Raw genomic sequence first — 12,238 nt, forward strand, 5'->3', positions numbered from 1 at the left:
TGGGTTATGGGGCTTGGGTCTGGGTGGGATGCTCTGATGGTCGGTGTGGACTTGTTGGGCCGAAGGGCCTGTTTCCACACTGTAGGGATTCTATGATGATTCTATGAAGTTAGCAGGGTTTGGTAGTTCAGTTAGTTGGTTTCCAATGCAAAGTGATATCGACAGCCAGGGTTCAATTCCTGTTCTGGCTGAGGTCACCATGAAGATCCTGCTTTCTTTACTTGCTTGAGGTCTGTTGAACTTTAGGTTAAACCCCCATCACCAGACATCTCTCACTAATCTGAGAGTGGGACAATGGAGACTATGACCTTAGAAGTAAACTAGTAAACTGTGATAAAGTCCAGTATTTAGGAGATTGAACATGACTAAATAGCTGATGGATTATTTTTTCTTTTCAAAGAGGCATGAAACCACCGCTGTTACCAAACTGCCTGCCTTCAAACACCACAGGTAGAATCTGATGACTGCAGTATGGTTAAGCGGTTAACAAACAGAACCAAGGCTCACTCACTCATCACATCTGTCACTTTTGGTCTCTTTGTAGATTGAGAATATTTATTAACTATTTTCTAGCTGCAGATTTTTGTATTTTGAATCTCATTTAGTATGTATTTCTGCAACAATCAACTCTAAACACCCAGTGTTTTGACCTTCTCTGTTTTTTACTGTGGGAATCAAATGGGGAAAGTGATTAGCATCTTCTATGTGGTTAAACTCACCTAAGACGTATGTGGGGAGTTTCTACAGGATGCTTGAGGCTGTAGAACTGAGTACATTTACTTTCCTATAAATGCATCATTTATCCAATAAATGTTACTGTGGTTCTGAATGTGTCTTGACCATGGAAATACATTGTAGTTTTACAAATCTCGTGGTATAATAGGATATAATGTAATTAATTTAGAACAGACAGAGCAAAGGTATAGTTCAGGTCAAAAATTATCGAACCATCTTAAGTAGTGTTTTCAGTATTAAAAGGGCATTTGTTCAGATCTGTATGTGTTTCAAGGGCAATGAGAGTGATGAGTCAGTATGTCAGGCCATTGGAATTCTGTGCAGAGCAAATAAGTTGGAAGTGATTTGATTGGGATGCTGTCTGTTTTGGGGAGAACATTTGTTCCTCCTTGTTCCATGGGAACAGTTTTTAAAAAGCTTTATCTATTGTTGGCATCCTGGGTGAAGCAAACCCGGCCTGTTAGCAGTCAAAATGAAATGGGGACAAGTGCGTACACCTCTGAGTTTGAAGGAAGGAAAGGGGGCTCTCTGGGGTGCTAGCAGGTTGACGCAGTAACGGAGAAAACAGCAGGTGCAATTCTGAAAACTACTCTGAGTTCACAACAGTTGTTAGATCCTCCCCATGTTGGTGCAGAAATTGTACCTGCTGCAAAGCAAGCATCTGAAATCTGGGCTGGGGAACACTTGTTACTTTTTACTTCAGTAATTCAGTCAATACACCCACCTCCCTTTTTAGATCTGTCTGAAAATAAGCGTTTTACAAAGCTGCAGCTCATTCATAATTAGTATCACTCTCAGCTCCATGAATTTCACATCTACTTTGTATTGCAGTAACCACCCCTCCCGAATCTGTTGACAGATGTCTTGTCACAAAACACTGTTATTAATTCTGAAACATTGTAAAGCATCAGTTGATGGTTTCCGTAATTTATAAAAATAGAGAAATTTAAAGTTTATTACTTTATTTCTTTGGACTGGCACAATTGCATAGGTGTGATGAGGAAATAAAATGACATTCTAATGGCCTTCGTCATAGCTATGTGATTAACTGCGAGATCCTAAAAACATTTAGAAAAACATTGAATTTAGCTGTGTTCCAGTAAGAAAACATCGCTTGACGTTTAATCTGTATATTTTTGACCAGATGGGGGTGGGGGTGTGATTTGCTCTTCTCTTTGTCAAAGCCTTTCAGTCAGTCACAACAAATATTTTTATTTCCTTTCTTGCACGTTGAGTCATTCTCACGGTAAACTTAGTTAACTAAATCAAAAATAAAGAAGAACCAATTTCAACATTTTGTTGATTGAAGAGAACGGAGCTTATCACCTGATAAGCTCAAGAAAAACAAAAAATGTCATGACATCAAAACCATACACATAATAAAGTTTTAAAGGAAAAGTGGTTGTGAGAAAGGTGTTTGGGAATAAAAGGAAATAAAAGTAAGTGGAGGTACAGATCTTAAGAGTCCTTTGCATTGCGAGAATGAAATGACCTGAGTTTAATTGTTTAGTTGGTGTCTTGTTTTCTCTGTAATGACCAAGCTGCAGATAGCCCAGCAATCTTAGAGATTGGCTGTTACTGTTCCACTTTGAAATTCATTTGCTCGCTCCTGACCTTGATAGAGATTGAGTGAAAAGTTTTCAGTATCCTTGGTGTTATAAATCTATATTGTTTTCTCACCCCTTTATTGCTCAAACTATGGTTTTCATAAATGGTTCTCCTGCATGTTCTGCAATCTACATCAATGTTTCATTCAAAGCTGGATAGTTGTAGACATCTCTCAATATACAAAGTTAGAATGCAAGTGTGAAACAAGTAAAACAATTACATATACATTTCTTCAGATATAATGGGAACTGCAGATGCTAGAGAATCCGAGATAACAAGGTGTAGAGCTGGATGAACACAGCAGGCTAAGCAGCATCTTAGGAGCAGGAAAGCTGATGTTTCGGGCTTAGGACCCTTCGTGAAGGGTCTAGGCCCGAAACATCAACTTTCCTGCTCCTAAGATGCTGCTTGGCCTGCTGTGTTCATCCAGCTCTACACCTTGTTATCACATATAAATTTCTTGATGGCTCACTGAGTTTCTGAGCCTTTTGATTTAAATGTATTTCACACACAGCTAGTTTTGTACATTCTATGTAGATTGCCTTGACTTGTCAAGTAATAACAGCCATTTTAAGTATTAAAGTCAAATGATGAAAGCTGAATATTAATAAAACATTTTTTCTAAAGTTTTAACATTAATCCTTATATAAATAATACTGGTACTGTTCTAATATTGTCTGCAGTGGAACGTTAATCTCTTAATATTTAATGTCCAAATAAAACAGACTACTTTACTGTATATGAATATTGTTTCCCCTCCTTGTATTTGAATATTGAAGAATAAAACATTACAATTAGAAAATGTGGAATAAATTTACAATTTAACCCATCAAACCTGCTGTTTTCATTAATTTCTTAGGATGCATTCAAAAGCACCCTATTTATTTTTTCCAGCACTGCCACACATTAACTGTACTAAGCTGACTATTAACAGGACTTAGACTGTGGCCCAAGAGAGCTCTAAACAGGCAACAGCACTGACAAAAATAGCAACAAGAACCTGCTATGCAGAAAGCTAGATGTAAATGTAATTTGTTCTATGGACTAGGAGAGGGCAGTTTTTGAATCTGACAAAGGTTCATACTACTGTATTAACATACAATGTTTATTTCTCACAAGATACAACTGATAGCGTACTGAAACAGAATCTGGGTAACCATCTGAAAGAAACCGTAATCAAGATGGAGTCGCTATTGTGGAACATGACTGAAGAGCCCAAACGTTTGGTGTAAGCTTACATTTCAGTATTATTGTCCAGTCTCAATTCACTGTAGCCACTTTTTAAAATGATTGATTATCCCTGGTAAGACATTCCTGGTGACCTCTTCATCGACAAAGGAGAAAATACATGAGATAACGATTCCTCAGCAGCCCATTATATTGTTTGTGGCTCACTCATCAAGGAAGAACTTATTTGTTTGTTGATTTTTGTTAAAGTTAAGAATAGGAATTGATGGGTCATTTTCAAATTGGCAGGCAGTAACTAGTGGGGTGCCACAAGGATTGGTGCTGGGACCCCATGCTATTCATTATATGTATTAATGATTTGGATGAGGAAACAAAATGCACCATCTCCAAGTTTACAGAAATTGCCAAGTTGAGTGGGAGGGTGAACTATGATGAGAATGTAGAGATCTTTCAGCATAATCTCAACCGGTTGGGTGAGTGGGCAAATCAATGGCAGATGCAGTATAATTTGGATAAATATGAGGGTATTCGCTTTGGAAGCAAATACAAGAAGGCAGATTACTACCTGAATGGCTTAAATTGGAATAGGGGAGAGTGCAGTGGGACCTGGGAGTCCTTGTGCATCAGTTGCTGAAGGTGAACATGCAGGTGCAGCAGGCGGTAAAGGAGGCAAATCGTATGTTGGCCTTCATTGTGACAGGTTTGGAGTACAGGAGCAGGGATGCGTAGTTGCAGTTACACAGGTCCTTGATGAGACCACGCCTGTGCAGTTTTGCAGGTTGGTGCAGTTTTGGTCTCCTTTTCTAGGGAAGGATGGTCTTACTCTCGAGGAAGTACAGTGAAGATTTACCAGGCTGATTCTGGGGATGGCAGGTCTGATGTATGAAGATAGATAGACTAGGTTAGGATTGTTTCCGCTGGAGTTCAGATGAATGAAGGGAGATCACATAGAGATTTATAAAATTCTGACAGGACTAGACAGTGTAGATGCAGGAGGATGTTCCCAATGGTGGGTGTATACAGAACCAGGGGTCGCAGTATGAGGATTTGGGTTAGGCCATTTAGGACAGAGATAAAGAGACATTTCTTCACCCAAAGAGTGGTGAGCCTGTGGAATTCATTACCACAGGAGGTGGTTGATGCCAAAACATTGAATGTATTCAAGAGGCAACTAGATATAGCACTTGGGGTGAATGAGATCGAAGGTTATGGGGAGAAAGCAGGATTAGGCTATTGAGTTGGACAATCAGCTACAATCATGAAGAATGGCGGAGCAGGCTCGAGGGGCCAAATAGCCTCATCCTACTCCTATCTTCTATGTTTCTACATTTCTATGTTTCAGCATTGTACACATCATTTACCAAGTGACTCATGGACCTGATGAGACAGAAAACTCCAATATGATTAACTTATTACATAAATTACAGAATCATAGAATCCCTACAGTGTGGAAGCAAGCCATTTGATCCATTGAGTTCATGCTGACTTTCTGAACAATATCCTACCCAGGCTTAGTCCCCTACTCTATCCCTGTAACCCCGAATTTCCCATGGATAACCCACCTAGTCTGTACATCACCAGATACTCGGAGCAATTTAGCATGGCCAATCACTGAATTGCACATCTTTGGACTGTGGGACATTGTTACATTGCAATTGGATTTTAAACATACTAATACTTAGAAATAAACAGTTGCTTTGTGGCCATCCTGAATGCCTGCATTTGGCATTAAAATGCAATTGTCTGTCTCAGAGAGTTATTAACATGCTTCCTCCATCATAAAACTGATACTGTTGAAAGACTGCTAACACCATCTTCAATAATTATCTAAACTTAGCAAGTCAGTCACCAGTTTTCACTTTAGGTGTAGTTCCCTCAGGAAAGTATTTACAGTGACCTTTCAGATTGTTGACAAGTGAGTTTAGTAAGGTTATTGTACATTTGGATAGAAAATTAGGTGCCGATAATTCTTCACAGTTTGCATTCTCAATGAAATAGCTTCCCACTTAAATGCTGTGTATCCGTCTCATACAAACCTTATCAATGTTAGGAGATTTATGGTCAAGCAGAACAAAATAGCCCGCAAATTCATTGAGACATTGGTAAATACTGACTTTGTATATAGCATAAAATTGGTGAGTTGGTTGCTTGTTTTGCAGCTTCCCTGAGTTTTATTGCCATTTGCCACTGACCTACTTTCAGGTGTTTTATGAGAAATCAAGATCTATTGCATGGTCTTCTCTTTATTAACAGTTTTGAGTGACAGAAACGTTAGTTCCATTTTAAACCACAGTGAAGTGGATTTCGGCTGGCATTCCACTTTGTTAACCAAGTGAAATCAATTCAACATTGGCAGTGCAAGCATCTCAGAAACATACAAAAGGGCTCTCCCTACTGTCAAATTGATGTGTGTTCTTGTTAATTATCTCATTAAGTCTCCCAGGACAAATTCTGAACAAGGCCACATTCCTGGAAGCTAACCGTTTAAAAACCATAATTAATACCATGTGGACAAGATGTGGTTTTATGACATACGCTGGCCTGAGGATTCCTCAAAAATAGAAAAAAAAATTGCAATATGACTGGTCACAAAAGGCACTATTACTCAGATTCACCGGTGACCTTACCTTTTGAGAAGTTTCTGTTAACTGGATCAAGCTTGTAGGTGATATAGAAACCAATATAGAGATGAACCTTAATAAAACTTGTTGATTTATTCACAGACACACAGTTAATTTCATACTGCCCCAAGCCCCAGCCATGTCATTTTATTTTAATCTACTTGTCCACTTGTTATGACACAGCCCCATAACCAACTCATCCTGAGGTAGGATGTAAACCGGCTGGCCTATAGGACAGTACCACTGAACCACAGGAACCACTGAACCACATTGTGCCCTAACTACTGGATCGATTAACACCCAAATACTGTTCACAAAATTCATCTTAATTAGCAGTTTGCAGCTCTGAGAGTGTTATTGATGAATTTATCTTTTATATAATAATTTTTTGAGTATTTGTTTAGAAAAGACGTTGGCTGGAATTTTACCAGAAAGTGGGATGACGGTCAAATAGACCAGGAAATCTGAAGAAATAGGCAGGCTAACACATCAACTTTACGATTCTTTCCAGATTTCCCAAGGATGGGCTGCCAATGTGAACGGGAAGCCTCATGGGTCTGATGGAATACTCTCCACTTGCTTGAGTCAGTGCAGCTCCAACTGGTTCCATACTATCCAAGACAATGCAACCCACTTGATTGGCAACACTTCCCCAAAGATTCATTCCCTCCATCCTCTACGAACTGCAAGGTTCATTGCAGCAATTTGCAAAGTCTCATTTGATAAACTTTTCAGAACTGAGGCCTTTATCACTTGGAAGGCAAAGAGCAGCATATGCCCATTACACTGCCATCTGTATGTACCCCTCCATGCTATACATCATCCTGGCTTGGGAATATGCCACTGTCCCTTCACTTGTCATCGGTCAAAAACCTGGAATCCCTTCCTAACAGTGCTTTTGGGTGTAACTGTGCAAGGTGAACTGCAATGTTTCAATGTGGCTCACCACCAAATTCTTAGGGTTAGTTAAGGATGGAACACAAATGTTGGCCTTGCTCATAGACCCCTGTAAGAACTGCAATGGAAGAGAATAAATGTCAGCAGAAGTGTGAAGAAGTCCTTTCAGAAAACAAACATGCAGATTCCTAATTATGCAGAAACTTCAGGCCATACTATTTGTTATTTTATAATATTAAAAAAAGGCCTCCTTCATCTTTAAACTAGCTGTTTTTTATTCTCCAGAGCGGCTTAAATGACAGACAGAACGGTAGGAGTACTACATCTGTTGTGGTCCCAGTAGAAAGCTTGTGGCACTGGGATCAGGCAGCAGCTGGACAGAAATTTTATGCTGCAATCTGCTATCCAGAAACAAACAGGCAGCTTCAATGGATAAAGGAAAAAATAACTCTTGTGTTCTTGTTCTTAATTTATTTAAATTAACATATTAATAATCCTTTTCCTGTTAATGCCAATTATTTAGACCGTAAATTATTCCACTATTAAACTGAGGCCAAATTGGACTAAAATGATGTAAGGTTCTTTAAGCTGATGAGAGTAGATTAGTTTTAGAACTTGTCAGCTTTGCCTTTAATACATATTACTACATTTTCAAAATATCAGCGGAAGACAATTTTTGCAATGCTCTAAAATTGCTAACATTGTCAACACAGTGATAAAAATGGACTATCAATTTTCAGTTTTCATACCTGACTTCAGTCCCAGCGAACATTTATGGATTAAAATTTTTTTTTGAAAAAAATGGACAAATTATTGTAAATTGACTTTAGTACTCGCCTCAATAGGTTGAAGTAAGTTTATGAAGACAGTGTGAGATAAACAAATCTGAGGAAAAATGAATATTTTTAATTACAAAGTATTGAAACTTAGTCAGGTATGAAAAGAACCTTCGTCTACTATTTTCTATTTACAAATTTCCAGAAATTTCACATGCACTCGTTATCCACTGGCTTGCTACCCGTGGAACTGTATGATTGTGAGGTCAGCCCCTGACCTCATCTATATTTTTTCCCCCATTGTCTCACCTGGTCTGCCTCAAGAAGCCAAGTGTGGCCATTCACAGTACATAGGAAAGTACATAGGAGCGTCCCATCCCTCACAAAGAACATGGGCTCTGTATACCGAGATGAAAGTTTCCTGCAGGATATCCAGCATGGGAAAAACAATGATCAGAGATAATGGGGACTGCAGATGCTGGAGAATCCAAGATAACAAAATGTGAAGCCGGATGAACACAGCAGGCCAAGCAGCATCTCAGGAGGAAACGTTAGCTTTTGTGCTCCTGAGATGCTGCTTGGCCTGCTGTGTTCATCCGGCTTCACATTTTGTTATCTGGGAAAAACAATGATGTGAGATTTGGGGATGCACAAGTGAATTTAAAGAAATGAACTTTTGGGCACAGAAAAGAAGGTAAATTGATCAGTAATGCATAACTGGAACACTCTCTCCCTCAGACTTCTGCAGAGTGCCCAGTGTGAAAGCAAATTAGAGAAACAGTTCTGACCTTCTTCTCTACCAGACTCTCCCCTTTCTAAACTCTAAGTTTGAATCACGCTTTCTTATTTTTTCTCAGGGTTTTTAAGTAATAAAATTCTTCCCTTCAATCAAGGAAACCCTGTAATTGACTTTGTAATTTTGATAAGTATTACATTTTAGGTGAAACGTGACCTTGTGTGTGCCAAAAATAATTTAAATGTTGGTTGCAACCAACCATGGAGTTTGAAGGTAGGGTGAGGGGAGTGCAATTTATCCCACCTCACTTTGTCGTAGCAACGTGCACTGACAGAATTTTATTTGGACCTTATCCTTTGTGTGTTTTTTTACTGTGTTACAGAGGGTTAGTGATGAACTCCAGTGAGAACTCCAGTGAGAACTCCAGCTCAATAGGCCAAGCAGCTGAATCCTGTGCCAACTGGGACCCCACGCAAAACATTATTCTCCCACTTGTCTACTTGGTGGTCCTGTTTGTTGGACTCTTCGGGAACTGCATTGCGTTGCTGACATTTCTGCAGAACGCCAGGAAGGTTAAAAAAGCAATCAGGGTGTACCTGATTAACCTGACACTAGCTGACATCCTGTTTAACCTCACTTTACCGTTTTGGGTGGTCTATTATTTCAAGGGCGGAGACTGGATCTTCTCAGAGGTCATGTGTCGGTTAGCTGGAACATTCTACTACATCGCAACGTACAGCGCCATCACCTTTATGATCTTCATTAGCATCAACAGATACTGCACAGTTCGAATGAGAAAACTTAACCTTCCCTTCAATAAGCCGGTTGGATCTCTTTGCACGTGTGCTGCGATTTGGATAGTTTGGATTGCATGTGCCATTCCTACATTGATACAGCAGCAGTCATTCAAGAGCGGGACGACCATTGTAAAATGTTTTGAAGAATACTCTGGCAGAAAGTTTTATGTGTATGCATCTTTCACGTTCTTCCTCATATCCTTATTGATTGTTCTACTGAGCTACATTTCAATAATGAAAGCTCTTTCAGCCCAAGGGAAAACATCTCAAGGCATCCATCGAAGGCTGGCTAAGTCGATGGTGCTGGGGATGCTTGTCGCGTTTTTGGTCTGTGCTTTGCCCTACCATGTTTTCCTAATCCCCTGGGAGTTAAGCCGAGCCAACTCCAAAGAGATGCCTCACTGTGGCCCTCCCAAGGCCATAGACATTATCCACCAACTGAATGTGGCTTTGCTGAGCATGAATAGCTGCATTGATCCAATTATTTACTGCTTCTCCGTGAAGAGATTTCAGAGAGAGTTGATGAGAACATTCAGAAAACTGATGCGCTGCCTGCCCTTTCAGGTCCACACATTTGAGGCCTCAGAAATCCATATCAGATCGACATCACTCACTACCTCGTAGCCTTGGGGCTGAGAAGAAATGGGGCCTGATCTTCAGATCAGCACTCAGCACTCTGCAGTCCATTACATACTTGCAGCTGAGTTAGAAATGGAATGCCATGTCATCCTTGGGAGACATCACCCACAAGTTTTACTGCTGTAAAGCATCCATGGCTTTTCTCAGCAACTGCCTGCACCAAATGAACCTTGGTACAACTGAAAAGAAGCTTGTGACTGCTACAATTTTTAAATTCCCACAGAGTGAATTTTCATCCTTAAAGAGTGTGCAGCTTAAACTCCATCTACTGCTGGCATCAGAAAGCTTGTTTTAGAGCAGCAAGGTCTAAAATTGACTTTGAATTTCTAAGTTAATGACTTTAAAGGAGCATTGCCCCTAAAAACAGATACATGAGAAACATGTTGATGAAGGGAGATTTGCTGGAAAAGTCTTATCATTTTTATTTAGTGAAGTCAAATGGAAAGAAGGCAAAAGACGCATGTTGATAAATTCGTACATCACTGAGTCATACATTGGGAAGTATAAGGGGAGGTGAATCCTTTCCTTTGTACTTAAAGCCACTTACAGCCCATGTCAGAATTCTTTTTAGTGACAATGGTTGTGAACGTTTCTTCCATTCCCCAGAATATTCAACGGGAAAATTGAATCAGATACATAGCGCTGGTCTTTTCTCACATTGCAATCAATCTTGGTTATTTTACTTTTGAAATTTGTTTGTGACATAGATTTTCTTTTTGTAGTGATGAATTTCACTTTTCTTTTATTGTGGTATCAATTTTGTACTTTGTAAAGTATTCATAATTTTTTTTACATTGTAATTCTGATCTTGACTTTGCCTAGTTAAAAGTCCTGGAGGCAATTAACTCCAGAATCTGTTTTTAATGAGAATTGTATTGTCTTAATGATTATGTGGGCAATGTATATAAATGAATGTTGGTGCACCAAGTGTAAAATAAACCTTATTATTTATGGAAGAAAGAATCACAAAATCAGAGAGTCATTTGGCCTGTCAAATCAATGCTAGTAATTTCCACCACATCCACCACCAGGTCGAATTGCACTTTACTACTCATTCCCCAAGTGCCCTCAAATGTATCCATCTGCTAATTCCCTTTTGTGACCTTCTGACACGTTGAGAGAGCAGAGAGGGGCCAGGGGATTTTCTGAAGCCTGCAGCAAATGTGGTGCATGGTGTGGCGTAATTCGACAGGAAGAAGTGGGTTGAGCTGCACAGGTAAAAACAAGGACATATTTGTAACATGTCAAAAATTCCACTGGCCTGTGGTAGGTTTGTATGGGCTGTGCATTTGCGTGCCATAAATACTCATCCCTGTAAAACATTTCTTACCTTCAAGGCAAAGTCAGCAGTGTACGCGAATCTAATGGCATCCAATTCACAGTGGCTTAAAAGTGGAATGATCATTGGCAGTAATGTGTAAGGTCAGCAGTGACCCTCGTTTTCCCCTAGTTGACAGAAAGAGGGGAGCAGGAGAATGACAGATTGCATGGAGATTTGGGATTGTCAAGTGGCAATCAATGGCGAGGGGAATTGTGGAGTGGGTATGCAGGAGTGGAAGAAGGATTGAGAAGGACAGAGCATGATGTTGCAGGGATGGGGAAATAAAGTAGCAAAGGCCTGGAGTTCCGAAAGTGGTGGGGAGGCATAGTAGTGATTGGGACAATTAGTCAAGGTGAGAAAATGAGGTGCCTCAAGGGTGAATGTCAGTACTGTAAAAGTGTGCGTCCATTTCTGGTAGCACTACACACATAGGGGTCTGAGAGAAGTTTGTTGTGGCAGGATTTGTGACAGAATTCGATGAGATATCCAGCAAGAGGATACTTCCATTTGGCAGATATTTGCTGACTGGCAAGTTGTTCCAGGAAAGACAACACTAAGATTGAGTTAGAATCAGATGCATGCATTGGGGTGGAGTAGATAGCCAATGAAGAATATTTAGCAAGATATGGTGCGAAAACTCTCCAGCCCTCGCTGCAAAAAATCCCTTCAAAAACTTGACACAGCCTGTACTTAGCTAAAGCAAAAGCAAGTTTCAATCCTTAGTAACATCCATACGTAAAGGAAATGTCCTGAACTCCCTGTACCAGGACATTTAGCTCTGACGTAGGTGATATCAATAAATTAAAATGCTGTGCACACAAACAAAGTGAAACCAACATAATGTGAAATTGTGATAAGTGAAATTTTATTTTGGAAAACATCTGAGCTACCTTCTGCTTTCAAGTCTTAATTTAACATCA

The 12,238-nt window shown here is 39.7% G+C and overlaps 1 protein-coding gene across 1 annotated transcript in view; it reads left to right on the plus strand.

Moving 5' to 3' along the window:
* LOC125465163 (platelet-activating factor receptor-like) overlaps positions 1–10,894 on the plus strand; it is a 96,986-nt gene extending 86,092 nt beyond the window's left edge. The window contains exons 3-4 of the mRNA XM_048558369.2: positions 3,463–3,571; positions 8,944–10,894. Of these exons, the coding sequence (XP_048414326.1) occupies positions 3,463–3,571; positions 8,944–9,982 (1,148 nt within the window). The 3' untranslated portion in view covers positions 9,983–10,894. The remainder of the gene's footprint in view (positions 1–3,462; positions 3,572–8,943) is intronic.
* Positions 10,895–12,238: the final 1,344 nt, after the last annotated feature.

This window comes from Stegostoma tigrinum, chromosome 24 (genome assembly GCF_030684315.1).
Source record: "Stegostoma tigrinum isolate sSteTig4 chromosome 24, sSteTig4.hap1, whole genome shotgun sequence".
In the NCBI taxonomy this organism is placed as follows: domain Eukaryota; kingdom Metazoa; phylum Chordata; class Chondrichthyes; order Orectolobiformes; family Stegostomatidae; genus Stegostoma; species Stegostoma tigrinum.